The sequence below is a fragment of the Pseudophryne corroboree genome, chromosome 1 (genome assembly GCF_028390025.1).
Source record: "Pseudophryne corroboree isolate aPseCor3 chromosome 1, aPseCor3.hap2, whole genome shotgun sequence".
Classification (NCBI taxonomy): domain Eukaryota; kingdom Metazoa; phylum Chordata; class Amphibia; order Anura; family Myobatrachidae; genus Pseudophryne; species Pseudophryne corroboree.
Genome location: NC_086444.1, coordinates 498434365 through 498454748, shown reverse-complemented (window position 1 = coordinate 498454748; position 20384 = coordinate 498434365). Strand labels below are relative to the sequence as shown.

The 20384-nt window shown below is 47.3% G+C and overlaps 1 protein-coding gene across 7 annotated transcripts in view; it reads left to right on the top strand.

Annotated features, from left to right (window-relative positions):
• The window catches only part of LOC134895591 (proprotein convertase subtilisin/kexin type 5-like), a 568642-nt gene that overhangs the window by 306895 nt on the left and 241363 nt on the right, over positions 1-20384 (top strand). For all 7 annotated transcript variants that reach the window (XM_063913851.1, XM_063913850.1, XM_063913849.1 and 4 more), the window contains one exon: positions 8-180. In XM_063913851.1, the coding sequence (XP_063769921.1) occupies positions 8-180 (173 nt within the window). The remainder of the gene's footprint in view (positions 1-7; positions 181-20384) is intronic.

Below are 20384 nucleotides of genomic sequence, written 5' to 3'. Positions count from 1 at the left end.
TCTACAGGAGTGCGCATGTTGGATGGAGATGTAACAGACATGGTGGAAGCCAAATCTCTCAGTCTGAACCCACAACATGTACATATCTACAGTGCAAGCTGGGGTCCAGATGATGATGGCAAAACAGTGGATGGTCCAGCATCTCTTGCCCGTGACGCCTTTGAAAATGGCATTAGAACTGTGAGTGTATATACAAGTGGAACCTAAAGGTTGTCAGTTTAAGATAGTTACCTGTTTGTCAGTAATAAACACATTTTATTATGCAGCGCACAGGTCGTACAAGTCAGCTACACTGATACTGTATCATGAGTGAGCCCATATATTTTGGTCAAAATTATGCTAAGCACCTCAATTTTGCTCTATGTTTGATTGCAGAGTTTATTATAATTATTCTGATTAGTAGTGCTTAGTACTATTGAGTGTGCATCTGCATTTACTTTTTTTCTGACTGTATCATATTTGAAAATGTTTGAATCTTCCCCTCCAGTTGTATGGGAAATGCAGCTGATCACTGTGAGAGGTGGGACTGGACGCTTCTCATTATTAACCACTTAAGTAGCGTGGCTGCAGCTAGCTGGACTTTAGCCCACCCATTTCACTAGGAAGTGACATACTATTCCAGGAGTGTGTGAACAGAAACTGGGAGAGTAGGCTAATAGGCTCTGTATACTTTTATGTCAACCACAACCATAGCAACATGGAAACAGAGAACATGAGCACGATGCTAGATACCTGGCTGCTGGTCTTTTTGTTTCAATTAAAAGCAAATAGTAACACTCTTGAATATTTTAGGTGTGCTTTCCATCAGTCCTTTCATGAAATGCAAATACAGGAATGCAACACTATGTTCTTGTAAACAAAGTGTCACATGCAATCGAAAATACATCATAAAGCATTATAAATTATACAACACAGGATTAAAGCTTGCAAGACTTCTTTCTATTCTATAGACTACGAATTGGATACATTTCTGCTATTACAGCAGAATAAGATACAAAGATATTTATTATTAATCATATTTTTATTTTTATGTTAACACAACCATTTTGTCTTTAGCTAAACATAAATTCAACTTTGTATTTATTTATTCCTACTTTGAGTCAGTGACTGGACACACACAGACACACACACACACACACACACACACACACACACACACACACACAGACAGACCCACACACATACACATATATAAAATGGGTATTGTAAATAAGGACTCGCAGGCTGCTGTTCTGGTTACAACCATAGTGTCTTTACTGTCATCAGACACTGTAGCACAGCATACACAAGCTTGGGCCTGGTCACACAAGTAAATACAGAAAAATTAAACAAGCGAACATAAAAGGTTCTAGCACTTCCCATGCTCACAAGTCATTCTGCTGCAGTGGCTTGCATCTACTCATGCCATGATCTCCTGGCATGGCCAATGTCCGCAGTCCCTGGTGCTATACACTCAGCCCTGCTCACTGGCCTCTAACAGGCACCAGCACAATGCATTGTGGATAAATGGTATTTTTAATCCCCTCTCCTGTCTGTGACTTCCTGCTGTCTCTGGGTGAGCTGGAAGACCTGGACCTCTGTTTCTTCAGCTGCAGTTGTACCATTCAGAAAGCCTACCGGTGCAGAATGTGCATGCCTTGTTTTCTTCTCCCTTGGAGGAAACTGATTCCACCAGAATGTGGGCAATTGTAGTGAGACAATTAACCTAAATATCCACATACAGAAATCCACCTCAGTTGCCATTTCTAGGAATGGGGTGCACGTCGGCACTTGTCACTCCCAGATTGTGGTCAGTGACCTGTGACCATATTGCTTTAATAAATAAATAATAGAGAGCTCAGCACCCACCATAGTAGGCCCACTCACCTTAATATATCAATACGTCAATAAATAAATAAATAAAATAAATAATGGGGTTTTAGTTCATGGATTGTACAATGCATTTGAGCTTGCAGCCCAACATCAAGGAACTATTGGTGTCATTCCGACCCGATCGCACGCTGTAGTTGTTCGCAGCACAGCGATCATGTCGGAACTGTACATGCACCGGCGCTGCAGTGCTCTGGTGCATGTCAGATGGCCGAAGGCCGTCATTACCTATCGATCACCTCTGCCTGATTAACAGGCAGAGGTGGTTGCTGGGCAGGAGGGGGCGTCACGGCGGCATTTGGCCGCCATTTTTGGGGCGCGGTCCAGCCAACGCAGGCGTGGCCGGCCCATGCGGGGGGTGGGCTGCAGCAGCTGCGTGACTTCACGCAGCCGCTGCGACCCGGGGCAGCGACGAGTAACTCCCAGCTACGATCAACTCGGAATGACCCCCAATGAGCCTAATTCAGAGTTGATCGCAGCAGCAAATTTGTTAGCTAATGGGCAAAACCATGTGCACTGCAGGGGGGGGGGCAGATATAACATGTGCAGAGAGAGTTCGATTTGGGTGGGGTGTGTTCAAACTGAAATCTAAATTGCAGTGTAAAAAGAAAGCAGCCAGTATTTACCATGCACAGAAACAAAATAACCCACCCAAATCTAACTCTCTCTGCAAATGTTATATCTGCCACACCTGCAGTGCACATATGTGGTCATTCCGAGTTGATCGTAGCTGTGCTAAATTTAGCACAGCTACGATCATCTTCCCTGACATGCGGGGGGACGCCCAGCACAGGGCTAGTCCGCCCCGCATGTCAGTCCAGCCCCCTCCCTCCCCGCAGAAGTGCAAAGGCATCACACAGTGGCGATGCCTTTGCACTTCAAGAGTAGCTCCTGGGCAGCACAGCTTTAGCGTGCTGGCCGGGAGCTACTCATTGCTCCCCGGCCCGCAGGGGCTGCGTGTGACGTCAAACACCGCCATTCCGCCCCCTCCCACACAGCGATCGCCTCTGCTTGTCAATCAGGCAGGGGCGATCGCATCCCTGCTACGGCCTTCGGCCATCTGGCATGCGCCGGCGCACTACGGCGCCGGTGCATGCGCAGTAGGGACCCGTTCGTTCTGCTGCATTAAAGCGCAGTGAGCGAACGGGTCAGAATGACCCCCATGGTTTTGCCCAATTGCTAACAAATTTGCTGCTGCGATCAACTCTGAATTACCCCCTCTATCTAACTGCAAGTCCTACTCTATCACACAAATTTTGAGAACCTGGCCACTGCTATCATATCAGAGTAAAACTGAAAATATGCTACCTGGGTATGTCTGTAAGTAATGCAGTGATGTGTTGCTGTCAGCGAGGAAGTGATGTGTTGCTGTCATTGAGGCAGGGATGTGCTGCTGGCAGTAGTGCAGCAGGGCCATCGTTTCAGATGGGCTCAATAGGCAGTTGCCAAGGGCCTCAGGAGTGTAAGGGACTTAGGGTGATACCTGAGGGTCCCCTTTTTCCAGGGGTACTAGATTTTTGAAAATTGGCCCTGGGAAACCAGAGATACCCAACTTCAAAGCAGTAGTCCCCATCCGGGCCTGTTAATTGCTCTTTCCAGACAGATATCTCGGGTTCTGTCTAATTTAGAGTTTTTCTGAGGATTTACTCCAAAAGATGGGACTCTCCCCTTTCAGTGGACACTGGCAGTTTGTCTCTTCTATGCCCAGGACCAGATATATAAGCCTTCCAGCAGCTGGTCCCGGCACCAGCTCCACACGCCTGGTATGCAGTTTTATATTTTCCTCGGTGGATTGCTCTGACTCCTGAACTCTGATCCCCCAGTCCCCAGTACCTCCTAAAAGGTGGGACGCTCTAGTTTTTTATTCCATTGAACTCTAAGAAATCTATTTCCAGGAACTGGAGATATCTGCAGTCAAGCAAGCTGCCCTCCCATCGTAAAATAATTAATATTAAGCCCACTCAACTATCCACCCCTCCCCTGCATATTAACCACCTTGGAAGGCAATTTACCGGGGGTCACTACATTCAGCCCAATGCCCCATCCTACAGTTTAGTGTTCTCCCTCCCACCCCATCTTCCACCATCTGTGTAGTAAAGGAGTAATTAGCAGAAATTACTGCTCTAGATCCTACATGCTGAGCGGAAGATAGAACAGCCCCTACTGCCTGCGGGACATCAAGGATGCCACTGATAGCACCTTCCACCCTTGCACCTGGAGGATAGGTAGGGGCCCCAGTGCATTTATTTGCCCGGGGGCCTACACTGATGTTAAGATGGCTCTGTAGGACAGGAATGTGCTGCTGTCAGCGAGCAAGTGATGTGCTGCTGTCAGCGAGCAAGTGATGAGCTGCTGTCAGGGAGGCAGGGATGTGCTGTTGTTAGCGAGGGAGTAATGTTCTGCTGTCAGCAAGGGAGCGATGTGTTGCTGCCATTGAGGCAGGGATGTGCTGCTGTCAGTGATGTGCTGCTGTCAGTGAGGCAGGGATGTGCTGTTGTCAGCGAGGGAGTAATGTTCTGCTGTCAGCAAGGGAGCGATGTGTTGCTGCCATTGAGGCAGGGATGTGCTGCTGTCAGTGATGTGCTGCTGTCAGTGATGTGCTGCTGTCAGTGAGGCAGGGATGTGCTGTTGTCAGCGAGGGAGTAATGTTCTGCTGTCAGCGAGGGAGCGATGTGTTGCTGCCATTGAGGCAGGGATGTGCTGCTGTCAGTGATGTGCTGCTGTCAGTGATGTGCTGCTGTCAGTGAGGTAGGGATGTGCTGTTGTCAGCGAGAGAGTAATGTTCTGCTGTCAGCGAGGGAGCGATGTGTTGCTGCCATTGAGGCAGGGATGTGCTGCTGTCAGTGATGTGCTGCTGTCAGTGAGGCAGGGATGTGCTACTTTCAGTGAGGGAGTGATGTGCTGCTGTCAGCCAGGCAGGGATGTTCTGCTGGCAGTGAGGGAGTGATACGCTGCTGTAAGTGAGGCAGAGATGTTCGGTCAGTGAGGGAGCGATGTGCTGCTGACAGTGAGGGAGCGATGTGCTGCTGTCAGAGAGGGAGTGATGTTCTGCTGTCAGCAAAGGGCTCGATGTGCTGCTGTCAGTGAGGCAGGGATGTGCTGCTGTCAGCGAGGTAGTGATGTGCTGCTGTCAGTGAGGCAGGGATATGCTGCTGTCAGCGAGGGAGTGATGTTCTGCTGTCAGTGAGGCAGGGATGTGCCGCTGTCATTGAGGCAAGGTTGTGCTACTTCTAGGAAAAATGCTGTAGCGTAGCATTTCATATGCAGATACAGCCACTGACAGACAAACACAGGCAGAGCCAAAGGATAGACACACTGACAGTACGAGAAGACGGGCTGACAGGTAAGAGAGAGAGATTTATAGAGCAGACAGAGACACAAGCTGGACTGATTGACAGTCATACTGAGTACTAAAAAACAGGCTGATGGGTTAGACAGAAACACTGGTCAGACAGAGACACAGGCAGGACTGAGGAATAGGCATACTGACAGTGCTAGCAGACAGGCTTATAGGCCAGACATACTCACTCTCTTTCCCCTGTGGATAAGGGGTCTGTTCATAAAGCAGAGAAAAGCAAAACAGGGCTTTCTCTGCTTTGGGCTATTCACAGAGCAGGTTACCATGGATAAGTTCCTGACTTCTCCAGCAGTACCCCACTCCTTGCCTGAATTGCATCACCATAGCTTTTTTGGTGAGTGCGATTCATGAAGGAACTGAAAGCTTGGCTTTCCATTTCTCCATGGAGTTCCGATTCATCATCTCAGGATGGCATAGTCTGAACTGCGGTGAACTGGGAGCTCAGCTGGCGGCGCATGCGCAGAATACACCTGCCGGCTTTGCAGAGGTGAACCGCCAGAGAAGACAGCGTTCTTGGAGACCAGGCTACCAGATTGCATCACCAGAAAGGTGAGTATACATGAATTACTACTTAGCAAAATAAGTAAACAATTCAGTTTTCATTTTGTTCAAGAATAGAGCTCTAAGGCAACTACAGCATACCTCCCAACATTGCCGTTTGTTGATTTGGGACCTCAAGCATGCAGGAAAGAGGAGGAGCCTCATTTGGGAAGGGAATGTGGTCTCACAGCATCCTCACTTGCATCACTGTGGGGCATGCCTAGCACTCACTGAGATTATAGGCTGCACCCAAGCTCTCCCTGCACTGTGAACAGATGCTATGTGTATGCTATGCAGACTCCCCTCCCCCGAGACACTGCGGCTTGTGGGTGGGACAGCGAGACCTAGAAAAATGGTTGGGAGGTATGATCTACAGTTCCCTCCTCATAGAGCTGTATGCTTGATGCTTGAACAATTCACCTCCCCCTTTGCTGATGGCCAAAATCCCTGCATGAAAGGGAAGGTATACAATAATTTCAGGCACCCAGGGGAGTTATTGGGCAAAAGGAAACCTCCTAAAATGCCCAGATGTGTCTAGAGTCTATTTAGCATAAATTGTTCAGTAAACTCCTAGATCCTCATTTCTTTTGACCCATAAATTGAAATATAATTGAAATGAATTAGTGTAGGCTACAAATTGACACTAGTACCACATGTTTACTCATAATCTATTAAAATACAGAAACTCACTTCTTCAAACCTACCTCTAACTCTAATTTTAATACTAATTCTGTGATATTTAATGTAGAATTTGCATTTCTTCATGGTATTCAATTCTCTGATCTTCCCTTTTCTTATTTAGAAGAAACCAACTGTTCTTATCTGGGTGGTTTATTTAAAAACACAGTCACTACACTTACACAGTTTATTAAAAACTGTCAGGATGGTTGGTGTGATATTTCTGTTATAGTCTGCTGGGTGCCATGTCTGACCAGTTAGATGTGTATGAAATCTGAATCTCTTTGATTTTGTGATGTAGACTCAAACTGTCTGTGACATGGAAAAATTGACCTGTAAGCTTTAAATTCCTTATACAGCCTATAAAATGGGTACATCATGACCCCTGTGCATTAGGTGGTCCTTTTTTATTCCAGGTTAAATACTGATTATTTGATAGAACACAATAAAATGGGATTTCATCCATAGATATTTCTGCTTCTCCAAAGTACAAACATACTGGCCAAAACCTCGGAAGATTTTAACTAAGCCAAGTTATACGCCACCCTCTGCGTACATCCCAGGCTGTGGCCTTAATGAAACGGCACATTCCAGAACCTAAATAAATAAATTTTGTTCTGCATGGTCACCAATGTATACCTTTCTTCCAGTGGAAATAAAATTTGCTATAAAACTTACTTCAGAATGAGAGAGCTGTTTTAGAGGGCAATATAGATGGATCCTTAAAGTATGGCGCTTCTGAATCCAGCATCCGTGTAGATCTCATTTATAGTTTTGAATTAGCCTTCTATCCATAGTCTCATTTATTATTCCAGAATAGCACTGTTTCTATTGCTGTGTTCAATTTTATCTTTTGTGAGTGGGCATTTCTTACATGCAAAGCAAGCATGTTTCCAAAGATGTGTGGTCATGCCTCCAAAGAGCACAGCCACATCACCTTTAGGTGGGGGCATAGCAGGTTACTGTACTGAGGGGGTCATTCAGACCTCATCACTCGCTAGCTATTTTTTGCAGCGCTGTGATCAGATAGTCGCCGCCTATAGGGGTGTGTATGTTTGCTTTGCAAGTGTGCGATCGAGTGTGCAGCTGAGCGGTACAAAAAAGTTTTGTGCAGTTTCTGAGTAGCCCAGAACTTACTCAGACGCTGTGATCACTTCAGCCTGTTATGGCCCGGAATTGACGTCAGACACCCTGTTATGGCCCTGCAAACGCTTGGACACGCCTGCGTTTTTCCAAACACTCCCAGAAAACGGTCAGTTGACACCCACAAACGCCCTCTTCCTGTCAATCTCTTTGCGATCGGCTGTGCGAATGGATTCTTCGTTAAATCCATCACTCAGCAACGATCTGCTTTGCACCCGTACAACGTGCCTGTGCATTGCGGTGCATATGCATGTGCAGTTCGGACCTGATTGCAGCACAGCGAAAAATCCTAGTGTGTGATCAGGTCTGAATGACCCCCCGAGGACCAACATTTTTCTGGGTAGCCCCGGTTATGACACCAAAGGTGCATACACACTACTGTTTACAATATCGCCTATTGTGTATGCCACGAACGATGCCCAATGTGCGCCCGGGGGTCATTAACAACCCCCGCTGTCGGCTGTACATACAGCTCAATCTGACAATATCGTCAGCAGCTGCATGTTCGGGACGGCCGCGGCATGACATCACTGTGCGATATCGCTTGTGTACTCACCATTAACCTCTCAATGGAAGCATATGAGTACACAGAGAGGAAATGCAAAACATACAACATATAAAATGCGCAAATCATAGCCTGAAATTTAATCCATCCATCAATGCTAAATAATGTTACAAACTAATAAATTGGGGGGAGGGGGGGTTGTTTTGTTTTTTTGGGGTGGGGGGGTTGCATTTTTTAAATTTTCTTCTGGTTTATTTTTCATCAGCACACAGAATTTCAGTGTGGGTGACAGCCAGGGTGTCAATCAGCATTTTTTTTAAAGTGCTTTAAAAAAATTCTGTAATGTTATGTGTGTGTAGTTTTGTTGGTGACATGGCGATGTACAGAGTCAGTTGGAGATACAGTACAGCAGCGTTCATTAGACTGTCTCATATAAGGCTGATGAAAATAGTAATGTGTTAAACAGCACCTTCAGCAGAAAATACATTTCTCTAACGTCCTAGTGGATGCTGGGAACTCCGAAAGGACCATGGGGAATAGCGGCTCCGCAGGAGACTGGGCACAACTAAAAGAAAGCTTTTAGACTACCTGGTGTGCACTGGCTCCTCCCACTATGACCCTCCTCCAAGCCTCAGTTAGATTTCTGTGCCCGGCCGAGCTGGATGCACACTAGGGGCTCTCCTGAGCTCCTAGAAAGAAAGTTTATTTTAGGTTTTTTATTTTACAGTGAGACCTGCTGGCAACAGGCTCACTGCATCGAGGGACTAAGGGGAGAAGAAGCGAACCTACCTGCTTGCAGCTAGCTTGGGCTTCTTAGGCTACTGGACACCATTAGCTCCAGAGGGATCGACCGCATGGAACTGGCCTTGGTGTTCGTTCCCGGAGCCGCGCCGCCGTCCCCCTTACAGAGCCAGAAGCAAGAAGAGGTCCGGAAAATCGGCGGCAGAAGACATCAGTCTTCACCAAGGTAGCGCACAGCACTGCAGCTGTGCGCCATTGCTCCTCATGCACACTTCACACTCCGGTCACTGAGGGTGCAGGGCGCTGGGGGGGGGGGGGGGCGCCCTGAGCAGCAATAAAAACACCTTGGCTGGCAAATATATCACAATATATATCCCCAGAGGCTATATATGTGATAAATACCCCTGCCAGAATCCATAAAAAAGCGGGAGAAAAGTCCGCGAAAAAGGGGCGGAGCTATCTCCCTCAGCACACTGGCGCCATTTTCTCTTCACAGTGCAGCTGGAAGACAGCTCCCCAGGCTCTCCCCTGTAGTTTGCAGGCTCAAAGGGTTAAAAAGAGAGGGGGGGCACTAAATTTAGGCGCAATATTGTATATACAAGCAGCTATTGGGAAAAATTCACTCAATATAGTGTTAATCCCTAAATTATATAGCGCTCTGGTGTGTGCTGGCATACTCTCTCTCTGTCTCCCCAAAGGACTGTGTGGGGTCCTGTCCTCAGTCAGAGCATTCCCTGTGTGTGTGCGGTGTGTCGGTACGGCTGTGTCGACACGTTTGATGAGGAGGCTTATGTGATGGCAGAGCAGATGCCGATAAATGTGATGTCGCCCCCTGTGGGGCCGACACCAGAGTGGATGGATAGGTGGAAGGTATAAACCGACAGTGTCAACTCCTTACATAAAAGGCTGGATAACGTAACTGCTAAGGGACAGCCGGCTTCTCAGCCCGCGCCTGCCCAGGCATCTCAAAGGCCATCAGGGGCTCAAAAACGCCCGCTCCCTCAGATGGCAGACACAGATGTCGACACGGAGTCTGACTCCAGTGTCGACGAGGTTGAGACATATACACAATCCACTAGGAACATCCGTTACATGATCCCGGCAATAAAAAATGTGTTACACATTTCTGACATTAACCCAAGTACCACTAAAAAAGGGTTTTATGTTTGGGGAGAAAAAGCAGGCAGTGTTTTGTTTCCCCATCAAATGAGTGAATGAAGTGTGAAAAAGCGTGGGTTCCCCCGATAAGAAACTGGTAATTTCTAAAAAGTTACTGATGGCGTACCCTTTCCCGCCAGAGGATAAGTTACGCTGGGAGATATCCCCTAGGGTGGATAAGGCGCTCACACGTTTGTCAAAAAAGGTGGCACTGCCGTCTTAGGATACGGCCACTTTGAAGGTACCTGCTGATAAAAAGCAGGAGGCTATCCTGAAGTCTGTATTTACACACTCAGGTACTAGACTGAGACCTGCAGATAGTGCTGCTGCAGCGTGGTCTGTGACCCTGTCAAACAGGGATACTATTTTGCGAACATAAGACGTCGTCTTATATATGAGGGATGCACAGAGGGATATTTTGCCGGCTGGCATCCAGAATTAATGCAATGTCCATTCTGTCAGGAGGGTATTAGAGACCCGACACTGGACAGGTGATGCTGACTTTAAAAGGCACATAGAGCCTTATAAGGGTGAGGAATTGTTTGGGGATGGTCTCTGGGACCTCGTATCCACAGCAACAGTTGGGAAGAAAATATTTTTACCTCAGGTTTCCTCACAGCCTAAGAAAACACTGTATTATCAGGTACAGTCCTTTCGGCTTCAGAAAAGCAAGCGGGTAAAAGGCGCTTCCTTTCTGCACAGAGACGAGGGAAGAGGGAAAAAAGCTGCACCAGTCAGCCAGTTCCCAGAATCAAAATTCTTCCCCCGCTTCCTCTGAGTCCACCGCATGACGCGGGGGCTCTACATGCGTAGCCAGGTACGGTGGGGGGCCGCCTCAAAAATTTCTGCGATCAGTGGGCTCGCTCACAGGTGGATCCCTGGATCCTTCAAGTAGTATCTCAGGGGTACAAGCTGGAATTCGAGGCGTCTCCCCCCCGCCGTTTCCTCAAATCTGCCTTGCCGACAACTCCCTCAGGCAGGGAGGCTGTGCTAGAGGCAATTCACAAGCTGTATTCCCAGCAGGTGATAGTCAAGGTGCCCCTACTTCAACAAGGACGGGGTTACTATTCCACACTGTTTGTGGTACCAAAACCGGACGGTTCGGTGAGACCCATTTTAAATTTGAAATCCTTGAACACATGCATAAAAAAATTCAAGTTCAAGATGGAATCGCTCAGGGCGGTTATTGTAAGCCTGGAGGAGGGGGATTACATGGTATCCCTAGACATCAAGGATGCTTACCTACATGTCCCCCTTTACCATCCTCACCAGGAGTACCTCAGATTTGTGGTACAGGATTGCCATTACCAATTCCAAACACTGCCGTTTGGACTGCCCACGGCACCGAGGGTCTTTACCAAGGTAATGGCAGAAATGATGATACTCCTTCGAAAAAAGGGAGTTTCAATTATCCCGTACTTGGACGATCTCCTTATAAAGGCGAGGTCCAAGGAGCAGTTGTTGGTCGGAGTAGCACTATCTCGGGAAGTGCTACAACAGCACGGATGGATTCTATACATTCCAAAGTCACAGCTGGTTCCTACCACACGCCTACTGTTCCTGGGGATGGTTCTGGACACAGAACAGAAAAAAGTGTTTCTCCCGCAGGAGAAAGCCAAGGAGCTGTCATCTCTAGTCAGAGACCTCCTGAAACCAAAACAGGTATCGGTGCATCACTGCACACGAGTCCTGGGAAAAATGGTAGCTTCTTACGAAGCAAAAATTCCATTCGGCAGGTTCCATGCAAGAACCTTTCAGTGGGACCTCTTGGACAAGTGGTCGGGATCGCATCTTCAGATGCATCGGCTGATAACCCTGTCTCCAAGGACCAGGGTATCTCTACTGTGGTGGCTGCAGAGTGCTCATCTTCAAGAGGGCCGCAGATTCGGCATACAGGACTGGGTCCTGGTAACCACGGATGCCAGCCTTCGAGGCTGGGGGGCAGTCACACAGGGAAGAAATTTCCAAGGACTTTGGTCAAGTCAGGAGTCGTCCCTACACATAAATATTCTGGAACTGAGGGCCATTTACAATGCCCTAAGTCTGGCAAGGCCAATGCTTCAAAACCAGCCGGTACTGGTCCAATCAGACAACATCACGGCAGTCGCCCATGTAAACCGACAGGGCGGCACAAGAAGCAGGATGGCGATGGCAGAAGCCACAAGGATTCTCCGATGGGCGGAAAATCACGTCTTAGCACTGTCAGCAGTGTTCATTCCGGGAGTGGACAACTGGGAAGCAGACTTCCTCAGCAGACACGACCTACACCCGGGAGAGTGGGGACTTCATCCAGAAGTCTGCCAACTGTTGGTAAACCATTGGGAAAGGCCACAGGTGGACATGATGGCGTCCCGCCTAAACAAAAAACTAGATATTGCGCCAGGTCAAGGGACCCTCAGGCAATAGCTGTGGACGCTCTAGTGACACCGTGGGTGTACCAGTCGGTTTATGTATTCCCTCCTCTGCCTCTCATACCAAAGGTACTGAGAATAATAAGAAAACGAGGAGTAAGAACGATACTCGTGGTTCCGGATGGGCCAAGAAGAGCTTGGTACCCAGAACTTCAAGAAATGATATCAGAGGACCCATGGCCTCTACCGCTCAGACAGGATCTGCTACAGCAGGGGCCCTGTCTGTTCCAAGACTTACCGCGGCTGCGTTTGATGGCATGGCGGTTGAATTCCGGATCCTAAAGGAAAAGGGCATTCCGGAGGAAGTCATTCCTACGCTGAAAAAGCCAGGAAAGAAGTAACCACAAACCGTTATCACCGTATTTGGCGAAAATATGTTGCGTGGTGTGAGGCCAGGAAGGCCCCAACAGAGGAATTTCAGCTGGGTCGTTTTCTGCACTTCCTACAGTCAGGAGTGACTATGGGCCTAAACTTGGGTTCCATTAAGGTCCAGATTTCGGCTCTGTCGATTTTCTTCCAGAAAGAACTGGCTTCACTGCCTGGAGTTCAGACATTTGTAAAGGGAGTGCTACATATTTAGCCCCCTTTTGTGCCTCCTGTGGCACCTTGGGATCTCAACGTGGTGTTGAGTTTCCTAAAATCACATTGGTTTGAGCCACTTAAAACTGTGGATTTTAAATATCTCACGTGGAAAGTGGTCATGTTATTGGCCTTGGCTTCGGCCAGGCGTGTGTCAGAATGGGTGGCTTTGTCAGGTAAAAGCCCTTATCTGATTTTCCATATGGATAGGGCAGAATTGAGGACTCGTCCCCAGTTTCTCCCTAAGGTGGTATCAGCTTTTCACTTGAACCAACCTATTGTAGTGCCTGCAGGAACTAGGGACTTGGAAGATTCCAAGTTACTGGACGTAGTCAGGGCCTTAAAAAATTATATTTCCAGGGCGGCTGGAATCAGGAAAACTGACTCGCTTTTTATCCTGTAGGCACCCAACAAAATAGGTGCTCCTGCTTCTAAGCAGACTATTGCTCGCTGAATTTGTAGCACAATTCAGCTGGAGCATTCTGCGGCTGGATTGCCGCATCCTAAATCAGTAAAAGCCCATTCCACGAGGAAAGTGGGCTCATCTTGGGCGGCTGCCCGAGGGGTCTCGGCTTTACAACTTTGCCGAGCTGCAACTTGGTCAGGGGCAAACACGTTTGCTAAATTCTACAAATTTGATACCCTGGCTGAGGAGGACCTTGAGTTCTCTCATTCGGTGCTGCAGAGTCATCCGCACTCTCCCGCCCGTTTGGGAGTTTTGGTATAATCCCCATGGTCCTTTCGGAGTTTCCAGCATCCACTAGGACGTTAGAGAAAATAAGATTTTACTCACCGGTAAATCTATTTCTCGTAGTCCGTAGTGGATGCTGGGCGCCCATCCCAAGTGCGGATTGTCTGCAATACTTGTATATAGTTATTGTTAACTAAAGGGTTATTGTTATGAGCCATCTGTTGAGAGGCTCAGTTATGTTTCATACTGTTAACTGGATATGGTATCACGAGTTATACGGTGTGATTGGTGTGGCTGGTATGAGTCTTACCTGGGATTCAAAATCCTTCCTTATTGTGTCAGCTCTTCCGGGCACAGTATCCTAACTGAGGCTTGGAGGAGGGTCATAGTGGGAGGAGCCAGTGCACACCAGGTAGTCTAAAAGCTTTCTTTTAGTTGTGCCTAGTCTCCTGCGGAGCCGCTATTCCCCATGGTCCTTTCGGAGTTCCCAGCATCCACTACGGACTACGAGAAATAGATTTACCGGTGAGTAAAATCTTATTTTCCTGACTGCTTCTACTATAAATAGTTATGTTTTGTATATGCTATATTGCATTCACAATGATGCATGACAGGTGGTATTCAGTTTGCTGGCTGTTGGGATCCCAGCGCACAGTATACTGGCGCCTGAATCCTGACACCCGGCATACCGACAACTTTTCTCCCTCTTGGGGGTCCACGACCCCCCTGGAAAGAAAATAAATAGCGTGCCACCGTGCCCGCAAGGGGCTCATTTGCGCATGCCCAGCTGTCAGTATGCCAGCGGTCGGGATCCCGGCACCGGTATGCTGGCCGCCGGGACCCCGGCCACCGGCATGCCATACTACATTCATGCATGACCACTTTACCATATAACACAAGTAACTTGTAGCACAGCAGGTCCTCTTATACTCTTTAAAAACTAGTTAGAAGAATAACCTTAAACGGGGTCAGATATTTTTAGATAAGTGTCCCTTTAAAAGAATATCCACAATGCACATTTTCGGTGTTTAGTTGTGCTTAACACATGGCAATATGCAACATATAAGACAGTTTTGGTTTTCAAAAGGAGTTTTCCCTACTAGTCTTTGCTGCTCTCTGACAGATGTCTTACTCTTTCTTGATCTCACCACAAGATCTGGTGCAGTTACAGTGTATGTAACTACAGTGTAACTGTTACACCAACCCCTATCATTATACAACAGACAAGGGACTCTCTGGGGAAGTGAAAGCTAGATGATGGAACTATAGTAAACTCTGCAACCAGAATTACCGGTACCATGGAAATGATTAGTCCTATAATCCTATTAAAAGAATATATATATATATATATATATATATATATATATATTAGGCACACGGGGTAGTGCTGTCAGGGCTGGCAAAATAAATCTTGGGGCCCAGTACAGTTATATCTCTGGGGCCCACTTTAGATTTTATATATTAAAGTGCAATGGAATTTTCTGCACTATATAAGAAACTGTAAATCAATAAATATATATATATATATTTATCTAAATATATAAATATGTATAACACCAAACACCACAGAGCAGGTACCATGCGGTCCTCACACCCCACAAAAATCCTGGCCAGCGGAGCTGGTGCCATGTCCCGTAACTGCCTGCAACAAAGCTGGACCCAGAAGAGCACACACCACCTTCAGCTCACTGCCCTATTTGGACAAGACAGTTTACATCCCTGCCAGGCACTAAGTGGTATATCCTTGGGGCCCAGTACAGGTGTCCCCTTGGACCTCCCCTGTCGCCGGCCCTGGGTGCGGTCACCTGGGCAGGCAGACAAGCACATTTCCACATGGATGCTTTTGTATCACTTCATGAAGCACAGTCTAACTGTGCTTATTACTGACTTAAAATCCAACACTTTTAAAGACAAATTCATAAGAATATTTAGCAAACATTTGTTTATTGCTGTACTGAAAGCACTTAGGGGCATTTTCATCATGAAAAAATTGTGCAATGAGAATTTTTAGTTTTCAATTCTCATTGTATTTTCTTACAATTTTTTTCGTGATTCATTATGCCCCCATGAGAACATTATCACTTCCAAAAAACTGGTCTTTTTGAGAAGAAAGTTTTTCTAAAAGTTGTAAGTTTCCCCTCTGGCTGCCAGGGTGCCCAGCTGTAGAAAGGGCATTCGATAGCTGCCGCAACCTAAACAGCCTGCCCCCATCACATTCCCTGGACTAGTTGGCTGCTGAAGTGATGTGTGCAGCCGCAACCTGTGTCTCCCGGCCGTAGCCCCCGCACCTGTCTCCCCCGGTTGAGGTCATAGCCCCTGGGCCTTCTGTCTCCCAGTCGCGGCTGTATCCTGCGCACTGTGTGTCCCGGCTGGCCCCTATGCACCTTATTATTGCGGACGCCATCTTATTAATGCTCTGCCAGCAGCAGAGCTCACCAGAAGCTGCAGCCACCTCACTTCCCTGCCAGGATTTTTAGATCCGTGTCTGCCCAGCTGCAGAGGGAGGTGAGCACTTCTGATTTCTGGGGCTGCCAGATCTTTCTGCAGCTCCTCATCACCCCCCGGGACCTTACTGCCAGGGCTGCCCGACTGCAGAGTGCATGTGCTGAGATTCGGAAGCTGTTAGCCATCTCAGGATAGTGACCAGTTTCACCTTCAAACTCCGGAAAAAATGCTTTTCCGGAGTTTGATGAATGTCACTCCTGCTGAGTGTAGAAATTGTGACATTTAAAGGATAATGAATATGGCCATAAGTGTCTTCAGTTAGACTGACATCTGGGGAGCTTTGTGTTTGATTCTGTTTTAATTCATGTTTCTATGTGTATAAGAAAAGCAGACTGGCTGGACAGCAAGCATGTCTTTGTAAGGGGATCACGCAGAGCTTAGAAGTCCACACTTGACAAATCCCTGATTGATGCCACAGGCAAAGTTGAAGCTGTAGAAAAGTTGTACTAAATAATGTGAGATACTCAAACCACAATAACATGTATTGCTGTCTGGTGTAAAATCCCACATAAGTATTTTTATTCTTGCATAGAACAAACCAATGATAGATTCTTGGGCTCAGAGTGGCAGTTTGGCCGGTACCATTGGTATGCCGTGTTATTATAATATCACAGCACGTTTTCCTCACTAGGACAGGACAAAGAGTAAAATCAAATTTTTCAGCTGAAGTGACCTTGTGCCAACAAATCTTTCTAGGATACATGATGGACTTCATCTTGTTCCCATTACACCATTCTGTTTAAAGCATTGGATGGCTGCCCAAATCATCTGATGGACATTAATGATGAGATGTGGTGCTGCTGGGCCTTTTGGGCATACTCGGCAGGAAGCTTCCCCTCCCATCATCGCAGCCGCTTTTCTTCCCTTTCAGTGCAGTCATTTTGGCTCTGCTTTTGCTATTCATTGGGGTTTAGTACTAAAAATCATTCTCTAGCCAAGAAAACAAATAAAATGAATGTGCTAGAAAAGCATGATCATTGTCTATTACTTACCAACATTTCAGAAGAGTCACCTGTCGCTACTGATATTAGAAATGCTGAGAAAAGGTGCATTGTAAGATTAGAAAGTTTTGTTAGACTTTCTAGGTTATCCCAAAACAGTGGACAATATCTATTTATGAGCTGTTGTGCTTATAGCTATTTAGCATGTTATGCATAACGTGAAAAACAGTATTCTCAAACTAAATAGGATGAACTCAAAACACACTTAATATATATTACTTACTATAAAGATAATTCGGAATGTAGTCAGGATCCCGGCGGTCGGGATCCCATCGGTCAGAATACCAACGCCGGGAACCCGACCGCCAGATTGTCGGCAGCACTGCCACAGCTATTCCTACTCCTGGGTGTCCACGACACCCATAGAGTGGTAATAGAACTTGCAAAGGGACTTCATTGCGCTTGCCCCCTGCCGGCATTCTGGCGGTCGAGATGCCGGCGTTGTTATTCTGACCGCTGGGATTCCGACTGCCGGGATCCCGTACCCAACCCAAGACCTCCCATTGAGGGACTATATTGAAAAATATTTTATACTTAATGAAACCAGTTTTGAGCTCAGTAGGTTTTACAAAAAAAAAAAAGAAAAAAGCCTGTGAACACTTTAAATTAATTTCTCTAACGTCCTAGTGGATGCTGGGGACTCCGTCAGGACCATGGGGAATAGCGGGCTCCGCAGGAGACAGGGCACATCTAAAAAAGCTTTTAGGTCACATGGTGTGTACTGGCTCCTCCCCCTATGACCCTCCTCCAAGCCTCAGTTAGGTTTTTGTGCCCGTCCGAGAAGGGTGCAATCTAGGTGGCTCTCTTAAAGAGCTGTTTAGAAAAGTTTTTTTTTTAGGTTTCATTCAGTGATTCCTGCTGGCAACAGGATCACTGCAACGAGGGACTTAGGGGAGAGATCTCCAACTCACCTGCGTGCAGGATGGATTGGGATCTTAGGCTACTGGACACTGAGCTCCAGAGGGAGTCGGAACACAGGTCAGCCTGGGGTTCGTCCCGGAGCCGCGCCGCCGATCCCCCTTACAGACGCTGAAGAAGACGGCAGAACGGAGGTCCGGAAACAGGCGGCAGAAGACTTCACAGTCTTCATGAAGGTAGCGCACAGCACTGCAGCTGTGCGCCATTGTTGTCACACGGCTCACTGACCTAGTCACGGAGGGTGCAGGGCGCTGCTGGGGGCGCCCTGGGCAGCAATATAAGTACCTTATTGGCAAAATAAATACATCACATATAGCCATTAAGGCTATATGTATGTATTTTAACCCAGGCCAGTTCTTAAAAACCGGGAGAAAAAACCCGCCGAAAAAGGAGCGGAGCTTATTCTCCTCAGCACACAGCGCCATTTTCCCTCACAGAAAGGCTGAGGGGAAGGCTCCCATGCTCTCCCCTGCACTGCACTACAGAAACAGGGTTAAAACAGAGAGGGGGGGCACTGATTTGGCGATATAAATATATATTAAATGCTATAAGGGAGGAACACTTTTATAAAGGTTGTCCCTGTATAATTATAGCATTTTGGTGTGTGCTGGCAAACTCTCCCTCTGTCTCCCCAAAGGGCTAGTGGGTCCTGTCCTCTATCAGAGCATTCCCTGTGTGTGTGCTGTATGTCGGTACGTGTGTGTCGACATGTATGAGGAAAATGTTGGTGAGGAGGCGGAGCAAATTGCCTGTAATGGTGATGTCACTCTCTAGGGAGTCGACACCGGAATGGATGGCTTACTTGTGGAAGTACGTGATCATGTCAACACGCTGCGAGCGGTTGACGACATGAGACGACCGGCAAACAAATTAGTACCTGTCCAGGCGTCTCAGACACCGCCAGGGGCTGGTAAAAACGCCCATTTACCTCAGGGACACTGACTCCAGTGTCGACGGTGAAGAAACAAACGTATTTTCCTTTAGGGCCACACGTTACATGTTAAGGGCATGAAGGAGGTGTTACATATTTCTGATACTACAAGTACCACAAATAAGGGTATTTTGTAGGGTGTGAATAAACTACTTGTAGTTTTGCCTGAATCAGATAAATTAAATGAAGTGTGTGATGATACGTGGGGTTCCTCCGATAGAAAGTTATGGGCGGTATACCCTTTCCCGCCAGAAGTAAGGGCGAGTTGGGAAACACACCTTAGGGTGGATAAGGCGCTCACACGCTTATAAAAACAAGTGGCGTTACCGTCTCCAGATACGGCCGCCCTCAAGGAGCCAGCTGATAGGAAGCTGAAAAATAGCCTAAGAAGTATATAACATACTGGTGTTATACTACGACCAGCAATCGCCTCAGACTGGATGTGCAGCGCTGAGGGGGCTTGGTCGGATTTCCTGACTGAAAATTTTGATACCCTTGACAGGGACAAGATTTTATTGTCTATAGAGCATTTTAAGGATGCATTTCTATATATGCGTGATGCGCAGAGGGATATTTGCATTCTGGCATCAAGAGTAAATGTGATGTCCATATCTGCCAGACGAAGACACGACAGTGGTCAGGTGAGGCAGATTCCAGACGGCACATGGAAGTATTGCCGTATAAAGGGGCGGTCCATCGGACCTGGTGGCCATGGCGACAGCTGAAAAATCCACCTTTTGTTCCCCGAGTCACATCTCAGCAGAAAAGGACACAGTCTTTTCAGTCTCAGTCCTTTCGTCCCCATACGGGCAGGCGGGCAAAGGCCAGTCATATCTGCCCAGGGGTAGAGGAAAGGGAAGAAGACTGCAGCAAGCAGCCCATTCCCAGGAACAGAAGCCCTTCACAGCTTCTGCCAAGTCCGCAGCATGACGCTGGGGCAGTACAAGTGGACTCAGGTGCGGTAGGGGGTCATCTCAAGAGTTTCAGCACGCAGTGGGCTCACTCGCAAGGGGACTCCTGGATCCTACATGTAGTATCCCAGGTGTACATTGAAAATTCGAGACGTCTCCTCCTCACAAGTTCCGGAAGTCTGTTTTACCAACGTCTACCTCCGACAGGGAGGCAGTATTGGAAACAATTCACAGGCTGTATTCCCAGCAGGTGATAATCAAAGTACCCCTCCTACAACAAGGGAGGGGATATTATTCCACACTATATTGTGGTACTGAAGCCAAACGGCTCGGTGAGATCTGGAATATTTGAACACTTACATACAAGCGTTCAAATCAAGATGGAGTCACTCAGAGCAGTGATAGCGAACCAGGAAGAAGGGGACGAGATGGTGTCACTGGATAT